This window comes from Jaculus jaculus, chromosome 7, assembly GCF_020740685.1.
Source record: "Jaculus jaculus isolate mJacJac1 chromosome 7, mJacJac1.mat.Y.cur, whole genome shotgun sequence".
Taxonomy (NCBI): domain Eukaryota; kingdom Metazoa; phylum Chordata; class Mammalia; order Rodentia; family Dipodidae; genus Jaculus; species Jaculus jaculus.
In genome coordinates this window covers 54,067,188-54,090,592 of record NC_059108.1, presented here as the reverse complement: position 1 = coordinate 54,090,592, position 23,405 = coordinate 54,067,188, and the positions used below count along the sequence as shown (strand labels likewise).

The following is a 23,405-nucleotide window of genomic DNA, read 5'->3' as shown; positions in this document are numbered from 1 at the left end:
AGCCATTATATTCAAACCATCACACACAGTAGTCTAAAAAACACTGGAGTGATAAGCTATGATGTTTGTAGGTTGTGTATAATGTATTTTCTGCCACTATATTTTCAACTGATGATGTATTTATAGATAGATAACCCAAACATAAGTTAAGGGGTATCACTTATTTATTAAAGGCATTGTTAAGAATTGGAAGTTAAGAAACATGCTAAAGTAGTTTAGTAACAAGTTATTTGGCATATGATGAGAAGCACACAGTGGAATCATTAGAGCTCAGTTGCTAACAGTGTCCTACTGACAGACCATGTCGCACTTGCCACTTAGTCTCAATAAGCAGATGATGCAACTCAATTAAGTTTGAGTTGACATCACTAAAAATCAAACCAAGCTGTTTTTCATATAGAATAATTATACCAGCCTAGTTGGAATTATTTTTGATAGTTTTAAACAGAGAATTTCTGGGTTTTTTTTTTAATTAGTTTTGTACTCAGTGAATACAGTTAAGTTGGTACCATTGTTAGTCTCCTTCTCCCTGTATTCCCCCCTCCACAGGGACCCTCCGAGTTGGGGAATATGGGTCATGCATTGTGGGGTTAGCCATCAGTTATGGGTAGGCACTGTCTGTGTATCATGACCCAGTGTGTGGCTCTGACATTCTTTCTGCCCCCTCTTCTGCAAATTTCCCTGAGCCATGTTGGGTTCATTTTAGGTCTGCTTCAGCAATGAGGTCTTGAGAGCCTCTGTGTCTGTGGATATCTGGTTTGGTAGGAGTTAAGCAGAGAATTTCTTGGCTTCATATCAAGTGACCTTTCCTTTAGCAGAATCCCCAAAATGTGATTTAATGTCAACATGTTCTGTTAGAACTTCAAGGTTCACATATGCTATCACATGATGGGCATAGATAGCATTTGGAAATGATAGGTAATAATTACATTATGAAGGAAGGTAAAATACAACATTGTTAAGATAATCACATCTGTCAAACGTCATTATACAAAAAAAATTCCTGAATCTTATTCAGTTTGTTCATCTTGAAAAATTATGGAAATCAAGATGGCATTACTCTTACTTTAACCTTGAGACATGGTTAATATTATTCTCATCCAATTCATTGTTTTCTAAACTGATGCACATATTGTAGATGCTTACTTTTCATTCACAAGTAATAACTTCTTAGAAGTAGATGAGGAAACAGGAGAAATAGCTATTATTAAGATTGTGCTTTTCACAGACTTTCTTAGTCTTAGTCAAACTATCCACACAAGATTTATGAATCTTGTCAGTGTAATCAGGGCACTAAAATTTGAGGAAGTATGTTGTGGGGCAGATATTGGGGATAGACCCAATGGATGCAGTCACATGATGACAAGTGTCTCCTGTAATTCCTGTGCCAGGGTATGACTAAGCAGCAGTGCTGGCAGAACAAAGAGTTGCCGTCAAGTCGAGGAGACTAAGATACACTATGTTTTGAAAGTCTAGATCCCTGACTTTCAGCTGGTGTTACTGTAGACACACAGGATGCATTGCTTCACTGTGACGTGTAAGAGCTAGGCTGTGGGCTATGTGCCAGGAATATGAAAACCCAAGATATGAGCCTACATGTTTTTTCTACCATCCAAGAAAACACAGAAGAATATAAGTGAGTCTGGGTGAGGGATAGACTTAAAGCTACTCTAAATTATAAAGCAAAGTTATGAATAAACAGTCATTTATTATCACCTGTTTAATTGAAATATTGAGAAACACCTCATAATTGCTGGCCAGTCATAGTGTTTTTATATGAGACCCATGAATGGACATTTCAAAAGCCAACAGTGTTCTCTGCTGCCTTCCCTGGTTTGGAATGAGTGGCAGAAGGACCACAGGGTCAACCCAACTCTTGAAGGTGACCTGCTTCCTCTACACGTGTCCTATCCTGATCATTTGCCTTGAAAATATAATTCCATTTGAATATAACCCAAGGTAGAATAGCATTGCCCTTTCTTCTGCCCAACCCCCATTCTATATTCCTGAGTTAATCTGGGCAGTAACCCTCTGAAGTCATAACTGGGAAGTAAGTCACACTAAAATTGGGCCATAGATAAGGTTTAAGAATCTTGGAATCAGGGCTGGAGGGATGGCTTAGCGGTTAAGTGCTTGCCTGTGAAGCCTAAGGACCCTGGTTCGAGGCTCGGTTCCCCAGGTCCCACGTTAGCCAGATGCACAAGGGGGCGCACGCGTCTGGAGTTCGTTTGCAAAGGTTGGAAGGCCCTGGCGCGCCCATTCTCTCTCTCTCTCTCTATCTGTCTTTCTCTCTGTCTGTCGCTCTCAAATAAATAAAATTAAAAAAATTAAAAAAAAAAAAAAGAATCTTGGAATCAGCCAGCATTTTCCTCTATTGTCACTGCAGGATTGGGGATACCTTTTTATGGCTCTTCTGTTACTTAGCTTGCCATTCACACTGTAAAAAACAAATAGAAGGGAAAAGAGAAGCCAAATAGCCTGAAACCAGAGGAAAATAAATATTATTTTAAAATATTTCCCAAAGAACAGCAATGTATACATCATAATTCTGAGTAGAAACTAAATTTCAAGTAAGAAGTAGTATGACAGAAATGAAACCTGTTTAGAGGGAAAGGAAAAATTTTCTTTTACTCGAGAGAATTTTTGTTGCTGTTCTGTGATTTCTGTTCACACCCCTCTGCCTTTGTTTGCAGACTTGGACTTCTCAAGTCACAGAATATGAGAGAATTGGGGCAATATCATAATTAGAATAAACATCATTGTCATATCATTAGGGTCAATATCATTAAGTAGTTTAAGTAGCCAGTTGATGGGGAAAAAATCCTTTCTTGGATTGAAAATAAACTTTGGGTGTGTTAAAATAACTTCTCACAGAATGATTGCATTGTACTTGTCAACTCTAGTCATTTCTACCAATGTCCCCATGTAAAAAACCAAGCAACCACAGGCTTTGTCTTATGTGTAAGCAAACTAGAAAGAGGCAGGTATGGTGATTAATGCATCTGCAATCTCAGCAGTGGAGAAACTGAGCCAGGAAGATTGTCACATGTTTAGGTTCAGCCTGCGTGAGTTCCAAGCAGCGTGGGCTACAGAGTGAAACCTTACCTAGAAAGTAAGAGAAGAGAGGGAGAGAGAGAAAGAGAAGGAAAGAAGGGGAAGAGGGAGGGAGAGAGGATAAAAAGAAGATGATAAGGGAAGCTAATGAAATATGAAAAATGGCCTAATTCAGTCCAAGGTCAGCATTGGCTGGACATGTTGGAAAGATGTGGGATACTCTGTCTTTACTTAACTATAAACAAATAGAAAAGTCCTGTGGACATTCATTGAACATACATGTGCTGATCATGCACCCTACTGGCTCCCAGGGTACATGAAGAATGACACCTATGACTTGCCCTCAAGAAGCTCAGATTTGGTAAAAGGAAATGGATCTGTAATCATAGGTGCTTCACACACTGCTAGAACCTGCAGAAGGCAGGCAGAAGCACAATGGAAGATGTTGCCAATTTGGACTGAGCCCGAGAAGTTGAAAAGTTGAAATGAGTTCATTCATTCAGCATCTACCTGGCATTTGGAATACACCAGTGAACAAAGCAGATGTCCTTCTTCCCAAAGAAGGTATTTATTGGGGGCTGGAAGACTGAGACAAACACATCTAAACAAATAAGCAAGTAAATGCACATAACTACAGATTGTAATGCAGGTTGAAAGCAGTGGCATGGACTAATGTCATTGGGTCACACCTGGAGAGGAAGGGGATGTGCTAGATACCATGCTCAGCCAAAGCAAAGGAAGCTCATCTTAATTCATCTGGGGAAATCTGCAACTGCTACTTCCTTCATTTGGAATATTCTTCCTGTGGTTTCAGCATCATCTTGCTTTCAAATATAGGTTCATTACTACTCACAGATCAGGAGACACTTGCTATTTAAAAGATGAGAGTTTGTTACCATTCCCAAGAGAAGAGAATGTGCTGCTCAGAAAAGCCTTAGAGTTGGTTAGGAGGCTGAGGGAGTGAGGGAGAACAGTAGTGGTTTTTGGAAAAAGAAAGTATCAAACAGATAAGTAGGCTAGTACATGGATGCTTTAAATAGTTTCAGTAGCCAAGGGGTATTTGGACTGTGTGTAGTTGTCTGGTATTTGGCCCTGGGATGATTTGGACAGAGGGAACATAGAGCCCCATTGAGACAGTGATTCACAATGTGGATTCTGGATGGGTTAGTAAAGCATTTACTAGTTCCAAGAATGGCCATGCCTGGGAGGAATCTCTCCCCAGTCAGTGAGACCCAGGTGACACAAAGGCAAGAATACAAAAATAAAAACAGGTTCAAATATTTTTTAAAACCACTGGGAGAAAAAAATAGTCAAAACTATAGCCAGTATACTTCCTCACACTACTCCCTCCTCTCACCAAGTGAATGAATATCTGGTCATCTTTCAGCTATCAGTGTCATTTGCTGTCTTGGCAAAGCCTTTATATCTTTTACTCCAGGCTAACCCCTTACCTCCAGTTCTCATAATAGCCTCATATTCTCTTCATATTCATTGTAATGTTTGTCACAGTTACAGCATTTCATTTATTTGTTAGATTTTTGTTTGTTTCTTTTGTTTTGAGGCAGGATTTTACTATAGACCAGGCTGATTCACTATGTATACCCAGGGTGGGCCTTGAACTCATGGTGATCCTCCTATCTCTTCCTCATGAGTGCTGGGATTAAAGGCGTGCACCACCATGCCTGGCTATTTGTAAGATTTAAGAAAAAACAAAACAAACAAACAAAAAAAAACACATGGCTTCCTTTTCCAGAAGACTGTTCTCTGCAAGGACTGGAGCCTGTTTTATTTGGTCATCATACATTGTCAGTGCTTGCAGTCTTCCTCCCTCAAGGTGGGAATGTGCAGGTGGTTGTCACAACTGGAGCCAGGCCAGAACAGCCAAGGGTACTGCTCTGCAGATGAGAAGTTCAGTTTTCAAAGTCATTGAAGGCATAAGGCTGTATATTATTTTGAGTTTTTACTTTTCCCTCTTAAGAAAATGGGGATTTATTATTTAGCCAGTTCGTCAGTATGGCCCTACTGGTAGAAAAAATAAGTGAAAGTTTGATATGGGAGACAATTTGTGTGATATTGTGATAGGAATTCCAGACAGGAGATTTTGAGAACATGAAAGATGTGCTAAAGATTAGGAACAAATAGGTGGACTAGGTATATGAGAGGAATGCTAACTAGCTTGGGGTACCTGCAGTAGGAAGCTAGATGTGACCATATTTCAAGAGGAGAAGACACAGGAGAAGATGCAGGTTTGCACAAAATAGGTTCAGTTGGAACATGATGAGTTTCATATGGGTGTGTGATTTCTTATAGGCAGTAGAAAATGGTCTCAGGACTTAGGAAAATGGTTCGAGTTGGTAATGTAGATGCACAGATCCTCAACAAGAAACTACTTTTTACAATTCAGGGCTGGAGAGATGGCTTAGCGGTTAAGCACTTGCCTGTGAAGCCTAAGGACCCCAGTTCGAGGCTCGGTTCCCCAGGTCCCACGTTAGCCAGATGCACAAGGGGGCGCACGCGTCTGGAGTTCTTTTGCAGAGGCTGGAAGCCCTGGTGCGCCCATTCTCTCTCTCTCCCTCTATCTGTCTTTCTCTCTGTGTCTGTCACTCTCAAATAAATAAATAAATAAATAAATAAATAAATAAATAAATAAATAAGAAACTACTGTACAATTCAATTCTGTTTTTTTTTTCTTTCATCTTTTCTTCCTTGGCATAATGGTATACTCTAATTAAAGACCTGGTTACACAGAGAAACCATTATTTACTTTTACTCTTTTGCATCAATGATCTATCATGGTTTATGCATAACAAGCCCCAATGCTAAGATATACTTTATTATTTTTAAATATTTTACTTATTTATTTACAAGTAGAGACAGAGAGAGAGAGAGAGAGTATGGGCATAGTAGGGCCTCCAGCCACTGCAAATGAACTCCAGATGCATGTACCACTTTGCGCATCTGGCTTTACATGGGTACTGGGGAATGGAACCTGAGTTAGGCAGGTAGGTGCTTTAACTGCTGAGCCACCTCTACAGCCCCTAGTTTATTACTTTTACTCAGACACACTCAAATCTGTTCTATATTTTCCATGTGTCAAGTTGTATGGTAAGTAGTTTATGTACACTATCACCATGGTGACCCTAAAAATTGCTTTCAGTTTCATTTTTGTAAGTGGGGAGCAACAGAAGTCCAGTGGGTGTCCCATGACTACTATCAACAATCTGTCATTTCTGGTTTTGAACCTGATCTACCTGAAGCTGTGGGCTTTGCTTTTCCCTTCCAGCCTGAGATTCCTCTGTGTGCCTGTGGTGGGGTTCTGTCTTAAATACAATTATTCTTTCTTTTCTTTAACATATAAAAGACTTCTCTTTTTAATGCCTAAAAGGATCTATACAGGGCTGGAGAGATGGCTTAGTGGTTAAGCTCTTGCCTGTGAAGGCTAAGGACCCCAGGTTCGAAGCTCAGTTCCCCAGGAGCCACGTTAGCCAGATGCACAAGGGGGCACACACATCTGGAGTTTGTGTGCAGTGGCTGGAGGCCCTGGTGCACCCATTCTCCCTCTCTGCCTCTTTTTCTCTCTGTCAATCTCAAATAAATAAAAATGAACAAAAATTTAAAAGGATATATGCAAAGACACTAATAATGATTATTGCTGTATGGTTAAATAATGAATGATTTTTATTTTCCATTTATATGTCCTGGGTTTTCTGAAATGATCATTTATTACTTGTTATAATAGAAACACAATGGCACTTTTTAAAAACAGTGATGATTTTTTTCCCCATTCACAGTACAATAGGTAGGCACTTAATACATTTTTTACTATTGCCTCCTACTTCCCTCAGTCACATTAGTGGAAGTCTTTTAAAGAAGCATTGTTGGTGCTAATTTTACTAATACATGCTCTTAAGAAATTGATGATTTTACTGAAAGCTCACTGAGTGTGTCCATCCCAGGAGCAGTGTGCACTAAGGCACCATGGCTTCAGGGTAGTGGATTCTCTTTTCCTCTCAACTTTCCACTGAACATAGTTTAACTGTTCTGTAGAATATGCATAGCAAGATGCATGGGAGCTTCTGAAATGATCAGGAAGCACTGGAGGTTGGGGACATTATGTCTTTAAGAAGAAGAAAAGAGAAATGAAAAGATCAAATGAGAGCATCTTTCCATATAGCTGATAATCCTGCCATACACAAACAGCTGCCTTTGATGTTCAGTTAACTATAGCCTGTGCCCCTTTCTCCTCAGTTCTCAACTAACAAACTGGAAATACTTTTCAGATCATGCTTGGATGTTGTAAACATCTCTCTAGAAAATGAAAATATTCCAGGATGATGGAAGAAGATATTAAAGACTTTCCTTCAAAAGAAACACAGCAGAAAGGGATAATTTTAAATCTCTCATTAAGATAATTTTTGTTTCTCTGTACTTTTGGACTTGGATATTTTTACCTGGTAGGCTTCTAATTGGAAGAGAACCAGTATTTTGATATAAAGATGTGGGATTGGAGAGATGATTCAGTGGTTAAAGGTGCTTGCTTGCAAAGCCTGACACAAGGCAGAAGCCATGGGCCAGGTGGTCAGTGTATGCAGCTGCAAAACAGGAGACCCTTCTCAAAGAAGGTGGAAAGAGAGGAGGTACGCCTTGCAGCTAACGGTCCTCCTACCTCCACACACGAGCCATGGCACATGTATGCCCATACACATGCACACACACACATGCACAAATAAATGATCTTATGGTTGAGTTTTTAAACCTTCCAGCTTGACTCCTATTAAGAATATAAAATATAATTGGGCAATACTCCTGTTGCTGATATTTTTGAGTTTTTCTGCAATTTCTTTATGTACATTTTATTATTCTGACCAATAGAACCATATGGGAGCCATACATGTAATTAAAATATTTCTAGTAGCTTCATTAATAAAGTACAAAGAGGTAAAATTAATTATAATGATATATTTAACCTATATAACCAAAAGAATATAATTTATACTTATAAACAATAAAAATATTTTGATAACCTCCATTTTACTTTTCACTCTCAGCAGTTAGTATCTGTACCTGTAAATGTTTCAGTTAGACTAGCCAAGTTTCAACTGCAGAGGAGCTATGGTAGTTATCAGCTGCCATATGGGGAATCCCAGACTCTGAAGACAGTCATCTAAATTCCCAGAGTATTCGAATAAAGTATTATTATTATTATTATTATTATTATTATTTGGTTTTTCGAGGTAGGGTCTCACTCTAACCCAAGCTGACCTGGAATTCACTATGGAGTCTCAGGGTGGCCTTGAACTCACGGCGATCCTCCTACTTCTGCCTCCCGAGTGCTGGGATTAAAGGCATGCACCACTACGCCCGGCTTGAATAAAGTATTTTTAGAAGGAATTCTTATTACTCTTGGATAACTAGAACAGAAGGGAATGTGTTGAATTTCAATAGACCCAGTAGGTTGATAAAGTGAAATGGCTGTCTCCTGGTGGTGTGTGTTTCTTGTGTTGTTGGGAAATGTTGCTCACATATTAGTACTTACAGAGGCAATTTGCATGAAATAGGCAAGTTGTCTGTGGACAGATGAATGTGGCCCTCTGATTCTCACAGGAGTCAGGGGCACCATTCCTCAGGGGTGCTCCCCTTTTTGCAGGCTGTGTTACAGAGTTCTGACGGTGCTTTTGAGAGCCAGAGAGGTAAAATCCTCCAAAAGTGAAACAATGCTCGTGATCATTTTGAGCAGGTGGGAGAGAATGGCCTTAGTACTCTGAGTGTCTGAGTTTATGCCAAAACAATGATCACAAAGGTAGTTAGGTAGGTTCAGTGTAAGGTATTTAGAACACAATGTGAGATTTCTTTATTTTTTTCTAAGGATTTTATTTTTATTTATTAGAGACCGAGAGAGGGAGAATAGGCATGCCAGTGCCTCTAGCCACTGTAAATGATCTCCAGATGCATGTGTCACCATGTGCATCTGGCTTATATGGGACTTGGAGACTGGAACCTGGGTCCTTAGGCTTCAAAGACATGTGCCTTAACCTCTTAAGCCATCTCTCCAGACTGAGATTTCGTCATTTGCTGAGGATTTACTTGTAAAACTCAATGTTTCAATTTTATTAAACCAGGATGGGCAATTATTTTTTAAAGACATAGTCTGAAGCTTGAAGAAAAATACAAACTTAGTCTCTCTTTCCATTTGTATTTAACCATGAATACCAGCGTTAGTTGAAAAGGAGAGCTGTGGAGGGTGAGAGGGGAAGAAGCGATGGTCCTTGGTATAATGCTCCAAGTAAGTTCAAAGCAGCATCCCAGCCAATGAAACCAGGAAGCCCTTTCAGCAAATCCCTCTCAAGATGGACTTAAGTGTATGCGTTTCAAGAGAAGGAAATAAGGAAAAGGATGGGTTCTGGAACAATGGCTCTTCGCTCAGGTCCCCACGCTGTAGTGTTAACAGCCCCATTTCTCCCACCTGTCATGAAAAGCTTAGTGAGTCAGTCTGGATTTCTTGCCTACACTTTGCTGGTTTCTAAGAGGTGTTTTCTTCGTTTTTATGTTTTTGGCACCCAGGAACTAAATAGCTTTAATTACTTGGATCTGTACAGACTTGCTGACCTCTTTAACCTCACTTTGTTGGAGAAGGCAGTGGTTGATTTCCTGGTGAAACACCTCTCTGAACTGCTGAAAAGCCGCCCAGAAGACGTGCTCACACTGCCTTACTGCCTGCTGCAGGAGGTGCTGAAGAGTGACCGCCTGACCTCCCTGAGCGAGGAGCAAATCTGGCAGGTAAGGGTGCCCAGAGGGGCCTCTTCACAGACAAGGTTTGTCATGACTAGAAGGTGATGGAAGAGTGGCAACCATGATTTGACCTGGCTTGCCTGAGTGGGGTTGATATCTTAATAGTTCTCACTCCCTTAGTGGGAAAGTGATTGGTGGATACCAGCCCTACAGGCTCATGTCCACAGCTGACTGACTTTGCAGCTCAGTTCAGGACCACAGGTGACATTACTGAGACCCTATCCTTGGTTCTTCAGGGGAAAAAAAATGATGTTTTCCCCTCTTAAAATTTTTTTTTAAGTATGAGAAGAATGGATTGTAAAGTGATATACATATTTGAAGCCAGTAAAATCAAAATAAACTCAGGGGCTTTCTGTAAACCATTGAGAAACATTTCTTAATTGCAACAAAGAGTCTCTTAGACCATAAATTATTCAATGCAGGTCTTGCACCAAACTTAGGTAAACCTTTCATTTAGGTTCTTTTTGCATTGCTATAATTTTCTTCAGCCCTGCCTTTTTGCAGGACATAGAGCCTTATCACTGCTTTGTCTAGGAGACAGGAGGATGACTGTTTGGAAGTTGATCTTTAGTTTGAACCCTCTCTTGCTCATGTCTAGTGACTGTCATCATGTGGTCTACCTGGAGCCTTTGGCCAGCAGAGCCTGTCTTCCTTCTTCCCCTCTGTGGCTCAGTCTGACACACTGCCTAGCCATTGTGTTACCTGGAATGTCATGCCTGCAGAATCTCACTGTCATCTAAAAAATGGCAATTTGCATAGTATTAGGGAAATTTCAGTGTTCTATTTGCTGTTGAGATATTAAATACTGCATATCTTATCAAACACATTCAGAGAATACTTGAACTCTGGCTCAACTGCATCATGCACTGCTATAATTATCGATCACCTGATTCTACTGATACTTTTCCTAATGCCTACCTTCTTTATTATTATTATTTTTTTTTAGTTAACTGAGAGCGAGAAAGAGAGACAGTGAGAGGGAGAGAATGGATGCCCCAGGGCCTCTAGCCACTGCAAACAAAGTCCAGGTGCATGTGTTACCTTGTGCATCTGGCTTATGTAGGTCCTGGGGAATCTAACCTGGGCCCCTTAGGCTTCACAGGCAAACACCCTAACTGCTAAGCCATCTCTTCATCCTTCTTTGTATTTCTTTAATCAGCCACTTTCCTCTTTATTATTGAAAATAAGAGATGAAAAGCCAGTCTTGTCCCAGGTATTTGAAGTGTTATCGAGTTGTTATCACAGTAGGCCTTAAGAATGGCTGTGTCCAAGCCGGGTGTGGTGGTGGCACATGCCTTTAATCCCAGCACTTGGGAGGCAGAGGTAGGAGGATTGCCATGAGTTCGCGGCCACCCTGAGACTCCATAGTGAATTCCAGGTCAGCCTGGGCTAGAGTGAGACCCTACCTCGAAAAACAAAACAAAACAAAAGGAATGGCTGCGTCCACCTTCACCTCCCAGATGAACGAAATGAGGTATTTGTTCTTAGCTCAGGTGTAAAGAACACAGCCTATCTTCAAATCTGAGTCTGTCCACATCTCTCTGCGAGTCTTGATTAAAAAAAAAAAGACATCAATTTTTGCTGCTTCGTGGGTATTTGTGGGAATGTTTGCTCAAGCCGAGGTTGAACATACAGATGTGTTTCTGGCAGGGATTTCAGTAATCTGTAGCTCTCTCTCTCATACATATATCTTCATTTGCCTTGGCCAATTCTAAGGGTGAAATAGACAGATTTTCTTCACTTCCCAAGGAAAAAAGAAAGACACAGAATGTATTCTGCATTTAATTTTTTTCTATCAAAATTGAGCTTTGAGACCATCCTTGTGACATGTTTCTCTTATTGTGACATGGTTGGAGGCACTGCCAGAGAGTGACATGTAATGTGAAGATGTCTGAGTGTCAAGAGAATTCCATCCTGTACACTTTAAGTCTTCACCATCGCCTGTCTGACGACTACTGATACAGGAATAGAGGGTTGTAGAGACTCATTTCTGACACAGGCTAGACGTCCTTTTAGACCTGGTCCTCAAGGAAGAGTTAAAAGACTCAGATAAAATATTATCAATTTAAGCATTCAGCAGGCAATAAGAAACTGTTTTTGCTTTATCTTAGTAAATAAGTAATTCCCTCACATTCAGTAGAGGAAAATCAAATCAGACCAACTATATTGCCTCAAGTATAGTTAAGTTCATCATCTTTTGCTGAGGTTATACTAGTAATGCAATATACCATGGAAGAATCTCATATTCAGCCCAGGGTGAAGATTGGGTATGCCAGAGGATTAGTGTCAGGGTGCTTTATAGAAGTGAAACTTGACAGACAGTCTGGAGACAGATCTACAGAATCTCATTAAAGAGCTGAATTGTTCATTACAGAGCATCCTCACTGTAATAAAGTGCTCATTGACTTTGACAAATCCCCATCCCACTTTGTAAAGAACACTGAGGCAAGGGGTGTGGGGAGAAAAAGAAAACTGGCATAGAGTAGGGCAGGTAATAGAAAAGCGGATGGAGGGGTACTGCTGTTTGATTAATATGTGCAGCGTAGCTTAGGTGAGCACACAGTCACAACACATTTACCTAGGTGGCTGTTCCATTGCTCACTGATAGAGTAATCTGGGACAGTCCCTTTTTCAAGTAAAAGGTCTTATTTTAATTACTTACCATTCTAACTCTGAAGACCTGTCATAAGAACATTTTTATCAATTTTGACATTTTCATACGTGTGTATAATATATTTTGATCTTATTCCCTTAAAACTTTTTAAAGTATCCTCAGTAAACAAACTTTTTTTAAACTTTTTCTGCTGACCTGTACTCAGTCTCTTCCCTTGATAAAGTGTGCCTCAAGCTTCAGTAGCCATTCTGTGGATCTGTGATTTCTCCCAAGATTATGTCTTTGTATCTCTGTGTTATTTTTCCATTTTATCTATTTAAACTGTAATCCTCTTCTCTCTACGAGGACTTTTTGGTTTTTCTCAGGCAAAGTTTTCCCTATTTCCTTACTTGGTCTGCTAATTCTTCATGATGTTTTCAGAGGTAAGATGAAGATTTGTACCACATTTATCATCCATGTATAAGGACATAGAAGGACTTTCAAAGTTTTTGTTTTCTAATTCAGCTCAGTATGGACCAACAGGTTGGTTGTATACATCAAGACCAATGTTTTCTCGAGCTCAAAATGAAAGCCACTTAATTGGTTACTGGGTTCAAAGAAAGAGGAGATACGTGAGCAAAAAAGAACAAAAAAGAGCTGATCGTTTGGAATTATGGGCATGAGGTCACTCTTATTTGTTACCTGGCAAGTCTTTACGAGTTTTATTTTGGTTTCATGGTTTATCTCTGACTGAGGACTTACTTGTTTCAATAGAGTTCTGTTAAGTATCTGCTGTTAGACTGAACATATAGACTCCTGAGCAGGAAAAGGAGTGTGGGATGAAAGAAATAAGACAATGCTGGCAAAGTGTACAAAGTTTCAGTTATTCATTTGACTGAGGTAGTATTACTCATGTGTATACATTGGTTCATCATGGTGTATACTTTAATATATGCATTATAATAATAATGCTTAGTAGTCAAATGATTTTAAATAAATAAATAGCCAAAAAAAGGGAGCTCTTCTTAAAAAAAAAAACAAAACTTACAAAGACTAATCCACTCCCATGCACTAGACCCATTCCCATTTTCTCAGGAATTATTGCTAGTTACAGATTTCTTAGAAAGGTTCAGTGTCTGCCTGTCTGTTATAGTTACCATCATAGAGCTGAAACAAGACTTTCCAAAAGCAACTGATGGAAGGAAAGGATTTCTTTCCCCTTATACCCTTGAGAAGCCATATAATACTGGCAGAGAGAGGATGGTAGAGAAGAAGCTAGACATCACATCATTCCATAGAAGATGGCAAAAAAGCAACAAGACTGATTTGAAATCCTGTTGACAAGAGGATTTGGCTGAAGCAACTCTAAGCCCACCCAGAGCAACATACCTCCTACAATAAGGCTCCACCTCTCAAACTGCCACCACCTGGGGATTGTGTATTGAAAACACATGGGGCTTTGAGGAACATTCCACGTTCAACCTCCACACATGAGACTATGGGAACATTCCACATTCAACCTCCACACATGAGACTATGGGAACATTCCACATTCAACCTCCACACATGAGACTATGGGAACATTCCACATCCAACCTCCACACATGAGACTATGGGAACATTCCACTTTCAACCTCCACATGAGACTATGGGAACATTCCACATCCAACCTCCACACATGAGACTATGGGAACATTCCACATTCAACCTCCACACATGAGACTATGGGAACATTCCACATCCAACCTCCACACATGAGACTATGGGAACATTCCACATTCAACCTCCACACATGAGACTATGGGAACATTCCACTTTCAACCTCCACACATGAGACTATGGGAACATTCCACATCCAACCTCCACATGAGACTATGGGAACATTCCACATCCAACCTCCACATGAGATTATGGGAACATTCCACATTCAACCTCCACACATGAGATTATGGGAACATTCCACATTCAACCTCCACACATGAGACTATTGGCAACATTCCACATCCAACCTCCACACATGAGACTATGGGAACATTCCACATCCAACCTCCACATGAGACTATGGGAACATTCCACATCCAACCTCCACATGAGATTATGGGAACATTCCACATTCAACCTCCACACATGAGACTATGGGAACATTCCACATTCAACCTCCACATGAGACTATGGGAACATTCCACATTCAACCTCCACACATGAGACTATGGGAACATTCCACATTCAACCTCCACATGAGACTATGGGAACATTCCACATTCAACCTCCACACATGAGACTATGGGAACATTCCACATTCAACCTCCACATGAGACTATGGGAACATTCCACATTCAACCTCCACACATGAGACTATGGGAACATTCCACATTCAACCTCCACACATGAGACTATGGGAACATTCCACATCCAACCTCCACACATGAGACTATGGGAACATTCCACATCCAACCTCCACATGAGACTATGGGAACATTCCACATTCAACCTCCACATGAGACTATGGGAACATTCCACATTTAACCTTCATATTTGTCAACCTCAGATCTGCTTTATTCAGACTAAAGTGGAGCTGTTCACATTCTACAGAACAGTTTATTGAAATAGTCTGGATATAGCTTATTTTCCTAGGCTAGAGTAAGTAGAAGAAGATGTAGCTGCCCCCACTAATAATATTTCCTGAGCAGCTAAGATGTCTGTCTCTCTAAGGCAAAAAGTAGAGATAGGCTTGCTAACTTCACTTTCCTTTTAGGCCTCACCCCAAATGAGAAGAACTCATTATTTTAACCATTAATACCAATAATATTAGTATTATTACTTATGTTCTGAAGATATAATAAACAACAGGGGTGATAATGAATGTTAATTAATTAGACTGTGGTTGTCATTATGCAATGTGTGTATCAATTTATCGTAGCATCTACCTTTAATATATTCAATACATAGTTGTCAAGTAATTTGGAATAAATAAATATCTATGAAATAATAAAAACAAAAATGAGGGCTGGAGAGATGGCTTAGTGGTTAAGCACTTGCCTGTGAAGCCTAAGGACCCTGGTTCGAGGCTCGATTCCCCAGGACCCACATTAGCCAGATGCACAAGAAAGCGCATGCATCTGGAGTTCGTTTGCAGTGGCTGGAAGCCCTGGTGTGCCCATTCTCTCTCTTTCTCCTCCTCTGTCTGTTACTCTCAAATAAATAAATAAAAATAAACAAAAATCAAAAAAAAATGATATTTGGAAAATAGAAGTGAAAATTTCTTGATACTGTATGTTAAAAGTGAAAGTTTCTTGACACTTGATGTGTTAAGACATGCTGTTGGAAGTTAGATTCTTTAAAATATTTAATAAAAATGTTGACTTGTTAAGTTTATTTCATCTTAGTCTCTGCATATAAAAAATAATTTTTAAAAATTATTATTATTTTGGGTGGGGTTCGAGGTAGAGTCTCACTCTAGCCCAGGCTGACCTGGAATTCACTATGGAGTCACAAGGTGGCCTCGAACTCACGGGAATCCTCCTACTTCTGCCTCCCAAGTGCTGGGATTAAAGGCATGTGCCACCACACCCAGCGTTTCTTTAGTTATTAATTTACTAAGAGTTTCAAACTTTTAGTGAGCAGCAGTTATTCTGTATGGACAATACTTTTCTTCCTTTATTAACCTTGGGTTTGAAGTAGCCTCCTACCTAACTCCTATGAGGGATTATCATATATATCATCTCATTTGAGCTAGGGAACAATTCTGGTTACAATTGTCTCTGACTGAGCAGTCTGCTTCTACATTTAATGTTAACATTGTATATGTCATATTGTTGTATTATACTTTATAAATAATAAAGACAGTAGTTTTCATATTAAAATGTATTGAATGGATAATTAGATATACCTCTTACTGGCCCTATATAAGGCAGTATTCATTCTAGGAAAGGTGGTATAGAAAATGAATTAGACCTGTCAAAGTCCAAACTTTTCCTTATATTTACTGGAAAGTTGCATCTCTGGAAATGCAAATCATATATTATTTAGAATGGTCACTAACCTCAGATGCAGTGTTTTTATGCTGTTGACAAGCTTTTTTTAAATTTTTTTGTTCATTTTTATTTATTTATTTGAGAGTGACAGAAAGAGAAGGAGGCAGAGAGAGAGAGAGAGAGAGAGAGAGAGAGAGAGAGAATGGGCACGCCAGGGCCTCCAGCCACTGCAGACGCACTCCAGACGCGTGCACCACCTTGTGCATCTGGCTAATGTGGGTCCTGGAGAATTGAGCCTTGAACCAGGGTCCTTAGGCTTCACAGGCAAGCGTTTAACTGTGTTTAACTCTCCAGTCCTTGACAAGCTTTTTAAAAGCACTTTTATCTGTAGTACAGAATCACACACAGTACAGTTTGATTTAGCCATTTTCCTTAAAAGGAATCACAGAAGTTAAAACCAACAGGAAGCTACTGTGTCTCTTTATAGTTGGAAAGTGGAGGACAGGAGTGATGTACACAACTTCTGTCTTAGATGATAAATTGACCCAAGTATACTGTTTAGAGATGTCATGGAGAAGCAAGAGCTTCAAACAGTGAATGCAAGGTTCTGATCTGAATATCACCTCACAGTTTTGAGAGTGCTCCTGCATTTATGATTGAGTTATTGTTGCCCAGTGATGTGAATGAGGAAACATATATAATGAAACTCATGTCTTGTAATTCTGAGGATTTATTCACTTTGGTCCATGGCTTCTAAATGCACAGGAGTAATGGACACAAAAAATTCATCAAATTAATACTTTTCTTTAAAATTTTGGAAAGAGCTGGGCATGGTGGTGCACACCTTTAATCCCAGCACTCAGGAGGCAGAGGTAGGAGGATCACTGTGCATTCAAGGCTACTCTGAGACTACATAGAGAATCCCAGGTCAGCCTGGACTAGAGAGTGAAACTCTACCTTGAATAACAAACAAACAAAAAAAGATGGAAGTATTTGGGATAGGGGATATCTCAGTGGTAGAATGCTTGCCTAGCATGCATGAGGGCCTTGTTCTAATCCCTTGGACTGTGAGAAGAAAGATAGAATGAAGAGGAGGAAAAGGAAAAAATGCTGACCATTCTGTTTACCTGGTGTAATGGCCACAGATTAAGCATTAAGGTTTCTGTTTCCCTTCATGTTTGCATCATCTTGCTACTTCTGTCCCGGCATGTGACTCATTCATTCTCTTCATTCATGACCGACAGTTAATGAGGTACTCCTTCCTCTGCCTGGCCAAACTCTATGGTGTTCTGCTGCTGCTCACTGTGGGGTGGGTGCTGTGTACTCAGTATGGGAAGAACCAGCAGGACCCTGCTCTCCTGGATCATGCTGTGTCTAATGTGGAAATTTCCGCTTGTCCTCCCCCCTCTGCCTGAATCCCTCCTAAAGGAATACACTGGGACATGTTGAAATGACACAGCTTCTGTGGAAGGTTTGGACAGTTCCACATTACCTAGTGCCCCTTTGCCTTTGCTTTAGTGCCCCTTTGGAAAATTTGTCCAACCCATGGGTTACAGCCCAAGTCAAATGAGTAAGAATATCAGGGTAATGTAAGCCCAAAATTCTTTTACTAGAATTCACATTTGAAACACATGGATTTTGGTACTAGAAATGGAATAAAATAGCCCAAGAACTTTACCTCTAACAAATCATAATCTTTCACCATCTTCTCATCATTCTTCAAACTTGATTCACACATGCATGATACTATTGTTACTAGACTTTTTATCCAGATAAGCACTTGCATGGCATATTCATGATATCTCATTACACACACTCTTGTCATTCCGTCAGCTAATCAAATATGTACCACTTATTTATTTATTTATAAGAGAGAGAGAAAGAGGCAGCTTGAGAGAGAGACTGAGCTTATCAGGGCCTCCAGCCATTGCAAATAAATTCCAGACACGTGCCACCATGTGCATCTGGCTTATGTGGATAATGGGGAATCAAACCTGAAACCTTTGGCTTTGCAGGAAAGTACCATAACTGGTAAGACATCTCTACAGTGCTTTTTAAATTTTTATTTATTTATTTGTGTGTGAGAGGGAGAAAGAAGCAGATAGAGAAACACTTCTGAATTTTCTTTCTGAAACTTCTTACACTTCCTCCTAGCTACATAAAAAACATTTTTTAAAAAGTATTTTACAGCCGGGCATGTTGGCGCATGCCTTTAATCCCAGCGCTTGGGAGGCAGAGGTAGGAGGATTTCCATGAGTTCTAGGCCACCCTGAGAGTCCATAGTGAATTCCAGGTCAGCCTGGGCTAGAGTGAGACCCTACCTCGAACACCCCCCCAATACATACATACATATATATATATATATATATATATATATATATGACGTATTTATTTGAGAGAGAAAAAGGCAGATAGAGAGAATGGGTGCACCAAGGCCCTAGCCACTTCAAACAAACTCCAAATGCATGTGTCACCTTGTGCATCTGGCTTACATGGGTACCAGGGAATCAAACCTGGGTCCTTAGGCTTCACAGGCAAGTACCTTAACTGCTAAGTCTTCTCTCCAGCCCCCCCCCTTTTTTTCTCATCACAAATTGTGATGAGAATAGTGTCAATTTCTTACTAGATGTTAGTAAAGAGAATAAACATTGACTCCTTTGCATCACAAATAGTGCTGCTCTGGGCATGTTTCATCTTCTAAGGCCTTCAGCTGGACATGGAGGAATCCTGCTGTTTTCCTGGCTTGCAGCTTGAAGCCATCACTGTTCAGTCCTTCCTCATGATCTACATGCTCTGTGAGACCCATCTCTGGCTAGCTTGACTGGTGGCTTTGCCATTTGTCTGGGCTGTGCATCTTTGTGAGACACCTAGCACATCCATCTCAGAGGGACTGTGCTTGTGCTACACTAATCCCCAGCACCATGCCTTGTCAGGTAGCTGTGAGGGACAGTCGTTATCAGAAACCGCAGGAGACCCAACTTGCACTCATGTGCTGCTGTTCCCCTGGGTTAATAGTCCTTTTTCTTTCTTTTTACTTTAAGAATTGCACACAACAGAACAACAAGGTGATTTATGAGATATGACATATTTATGTTCTCTGCTTTTAATTTTCATTGTGATTCATGTTGTTTCCAAGCTGATATTTTTGTTGCTGCTGTGAGAAGGGAAAGGATGGCTGGAGAATATTACTTATGCATTGTTGGCCTGCAGTAATACTGCTACTACCTGGGTTATCAGGGATTTAAAAATAAAACCCAACCATAAGCTTTATATGAGGTAGGAACCCTGAGGCAGGCACAGAAGTCCATCAATAATAACAAGAATTCTTCTAAGCCTCATGAGCTTCATATTTTAATGAATTTTCATACATCATTTCATCTGAATCTATCAGCCTTGGTAAGGTTGATGAGGGCAGTTTTATTTAGATTTTAACTAGTGAGGAAACCCGTGCTTAAAGAAGTCCAGTGATTGAATCATTTTAAAATATAAGTTTCAATGAAGACCTCACTGTTTTCTCTTGAAATATACCTAGTTCCTCACCATGCTTCCAGGAAAGGACCTCTCAGTACCTCCTTCATGTTGCAAGTCAAGGTTTTTATGTCTTACTCTGTAATGAGTGAGCCAGCAAAGACATTGTCTAATGAATTAGTAGCTTTCATTCTTACTTGTGTACAACTTTGGGGAACGCTGAAAAAAATGACTCTGATAAAAGTAGTAGAGGAAAGTATGGCTAGGAGTCTCTTTTTGATCATAGTTGAAAGGATTAGGTCTCTAGATTAAGAAGAATGGACATAGAATTTCAGTACAGGGAAATCCATCTTCATGCCTTCAGAATACAGGTGAAAGCAGGAAATGAAGGCTGAAAATCCTATCAGGAGATTTGAATCTGTGTAAAAGAGAACCTGGTGCCATTATTTCTGCTGCAGTGACACAGACTGTGTGGCAGAAAGTCTGTAAGCTGTTGTCCCTCACTGGGACTAGAAATTGTGTGGAAGAAATGGAAATGATTAATCATTGCATCTTCATTTTATGCTCAGTATGTTGAAATTTTAGAAATTTATGCAGCAGAAATTGACAGGTAGATTACATCTTAGATATGAGGTTTAAAAGAAAGGGAGGAAAACATTAATTTATTGACATTGATAAATGATAGTCGCTTTCTAAGACAAGTGGACCTATAGGTCTTGTCCTGCAGTCTCAAGCTAGTTGAATGGTCATGGTGCTTATGCCCCTTGTCCATACCAGACCATAGAGCTTTCCTAGTGCTGTGTTCTAGAGAGGACATCAGAACTCTGAAGTGTGGCCCTGAAATTCTAGAATTGTTTATCTTTAAAAGACATTTCTGTAAAAAGCCTCAGAATTTATTGTTTACTATTGATATTTTTATATGCTATTTCCCTCACTCTACCTCCATGAGTTTTGCTATAAGTGAAAATAAAGATCATCTTGACACCAGTTGATTTGTAGCCCAGTAGTGGATACTCACTTAGATTGTATGAGCACAGGGGAGGAGGAACATCTGGACTCAACACACTTGGAAAACTGTCTCTTCTAAGATCACAGTTGGGAAAGGTTGCTTTGTGTTGCTTTGTGTCCACAGTGTAGAGTTATGATTCAGTGGGGGATATTCTTCTCCTTGCTACACCACCACCATTGTGTCATATGAGGCAGCACTGCCACTAGGTTCAGATGGAGAAAGCATAACCAAAGGGATAAGTTCTTTGGGTGTGGTTTCATGGTTTCTAAAGATCAATACCAATTTTTTTTAGCATAATTCCCCTCCTTTTGTGTTACAAGTCAGTATTGGCAGGTGACACTGACATGATTGATTTTCAACAGCTAAGAGAGCCCTCCACATAGGACGGTGGAAATATCTTCTTAGTGTGTGTTCTTGTTGATGAGAAATGCTAGCTCATCTGGCCACACAAGGAAATCAGGTAATTAAAGGAGTGATGGATGGTGTGATAAAGTTTAAATGTTTTAGAAAGACCCATCTTATTAACACTTTTAAACAAGTGAGCATAATATCATTAATTTTGATTAATTCATTTGCTCTTAATATAGCTTTTAATTTGTAATTCTGTGTGAATTACAATGTAATTGGGCATTAATTATACTAAATTGACTATAAGTCAGCCAATCACAATGGGAAATTACTCACAGCTGAGAGTAAAACTAAAACTCTCATCTAGAAAGGATGATGCTTAGCTTAGAGGCCAGTACATGTTGATGTCCCTCTCTGGCTGAGAGGTGAGGCTGGATGTAAAGGCTAGGGGATCTCTTGCTCTGCCCACTGCAGGGACCAGACAGTCTTGGGAGTGAATGATGCTCCATCCAGGTCCAGAAAAGGACAAATACTACAGTAAACTAAGAGGTGACTCATCTGTTCTGACAGGGCCACTGAAGAGTACTTTTTTGTGTCTCATCTCATGTGAAGGGACTATGTACTGCTTTGGAATGACTCATTCCACACTCCTTGGATTCTGGGGCTTAGAATAGAAACTTACCCTAACTGATTTGTTTTTACTTTACTACTTTGTAAACCCATGAAGAAGTGTTATATAAAATTTCATGGGTGGTTAGGTGTGGTGGCACATGCCATTAGTCCCAGCACTAGGGAGGCAGAGGTAGGAGAATCACCATGAATTTGAGGCCACCCTGAGACTATATAGTGAATTCCAGGTCAGCTTGGGCTAGAATGAGACCCTATCTCAACAAATCAAACAAACAAACAAAAAACTATGAGTGGTTGGGATCCTGAATCCAGCCCCACTTAACCCACATGCAAAGTACTTTATTGACAGGAGGACATCATGCTATCAGAAGCCAACCTCAGACTGAGAGAACTCACTCTGTGGTGGTGTGAGTCAGGCGTTCCCATAAACTTAGGTGTTGTGGATGCTAGGTCTCCAGCTGATAGAAATTTGGAAATTAATGCCTCCTGGAGGCAGTGTATTATTAGGGGTGGGCTTATCGGTATTATAACCAAGTTCCCCTTGCCAGTGTTTGGCACACTCTGCTGTTGCTGTTGTCCACCTGATGTTGATGTGAGGGTGATATCCACCCTCTGTTCATGCCATTGTTTCCCCCTGCCATCATGGAGCTTCTCCTTGAGTCTGTAAACCAAAATAAACCATTTCTTCCCATAAGGTACTCTTGGTCAGGAGTTTTCTGCAATGCGAACTTGGCTGCAGCACACTCCATAGGAAATGATAACATGTGTGTCCTTGAGGAAGCTTTATGGAGATGTTTATGAGTACACTGGCTGAAGAAGTTGAAACTTGAGAAAGTGCTGGGGAGCATGGATGGATTTGGGAAATATATGTGTTTGAACTATTTGCCAGGTATCTTCTTTTAAAAATTGGCTTCAAAGTATCAGACAAAATATATTACTGAGAGTCATGACAGAACTGCCCATCTGGTCCCTGGAGTCTATCTCCATACAGGTAGAACTATGTAGATTGTGTACATTCTGGTGCATAATTGACCTTTAAGGGAGTTTTAGCCCTCAGGAAAAAAAATTACTGTTGCATGGAAAACCTATCTTTAAAAAAAAAAAAAACTCTTCTTTTTATTTTGTAAGTTATATACCTTTATTGGATCATCCCAACATACTATTGAGCAAATAAAATAGCTTATGTTGTCTTTAAACTTTTGAGTTAAGATGTTCAAAAAAAACTACCCAAATCCTCAGCCAGCAACCATAGTACTGAAAGAACAATCCAGAAGGTTGTTGTTCCAAATGCTGAAATCCTGAAAGATTAAATAATATCACTGAGTCTATAACACTGCATGCTAATGTCTGCAGCTAAAAGACTTCCCTTTGTTTTGTAGTACTGATATAGTATCCCCATGGTTAAGTCACTAGTTTATCTCAAAATCAAAGAAATTAGAAGTTAGAAGCTTTTTCTTATTCCTCCTCATTAAAATTTTAAGATGTGTTCATATCTACACATAAGAAAAGCAACTATGTAAATATAACCTTATGCTATTTC

The 23,405-nt window shown here is 39.9% G+C and overlaps 1 protein-coding gene across 6 annotated transcripts in view; it reads left to right on the top strand.

Annotated features, from left to right (window-relative positions):
• The window catches only part of Klhl32 (kelch like family member 32), a 265,516-nt gene that overhangs the window by 165,953 nt on the left and 76,158 nt on the right, over positions 1-23,405 (top strand). For all 6 annotated transcript variants that reach the window (XM_045154373.1, XM_045154372.1, XM_045154374.1 and 3 more), the window contains one exon: positions 9,616-9,831. In XM_045154373.1, coding sequence (XP_045010308.1) covers positions 9,616-9,831 — 216 coding nt within the window. The remainder of the gene's footprint in view (positions 1-9,615; positions 9,832-23,405) is intronic.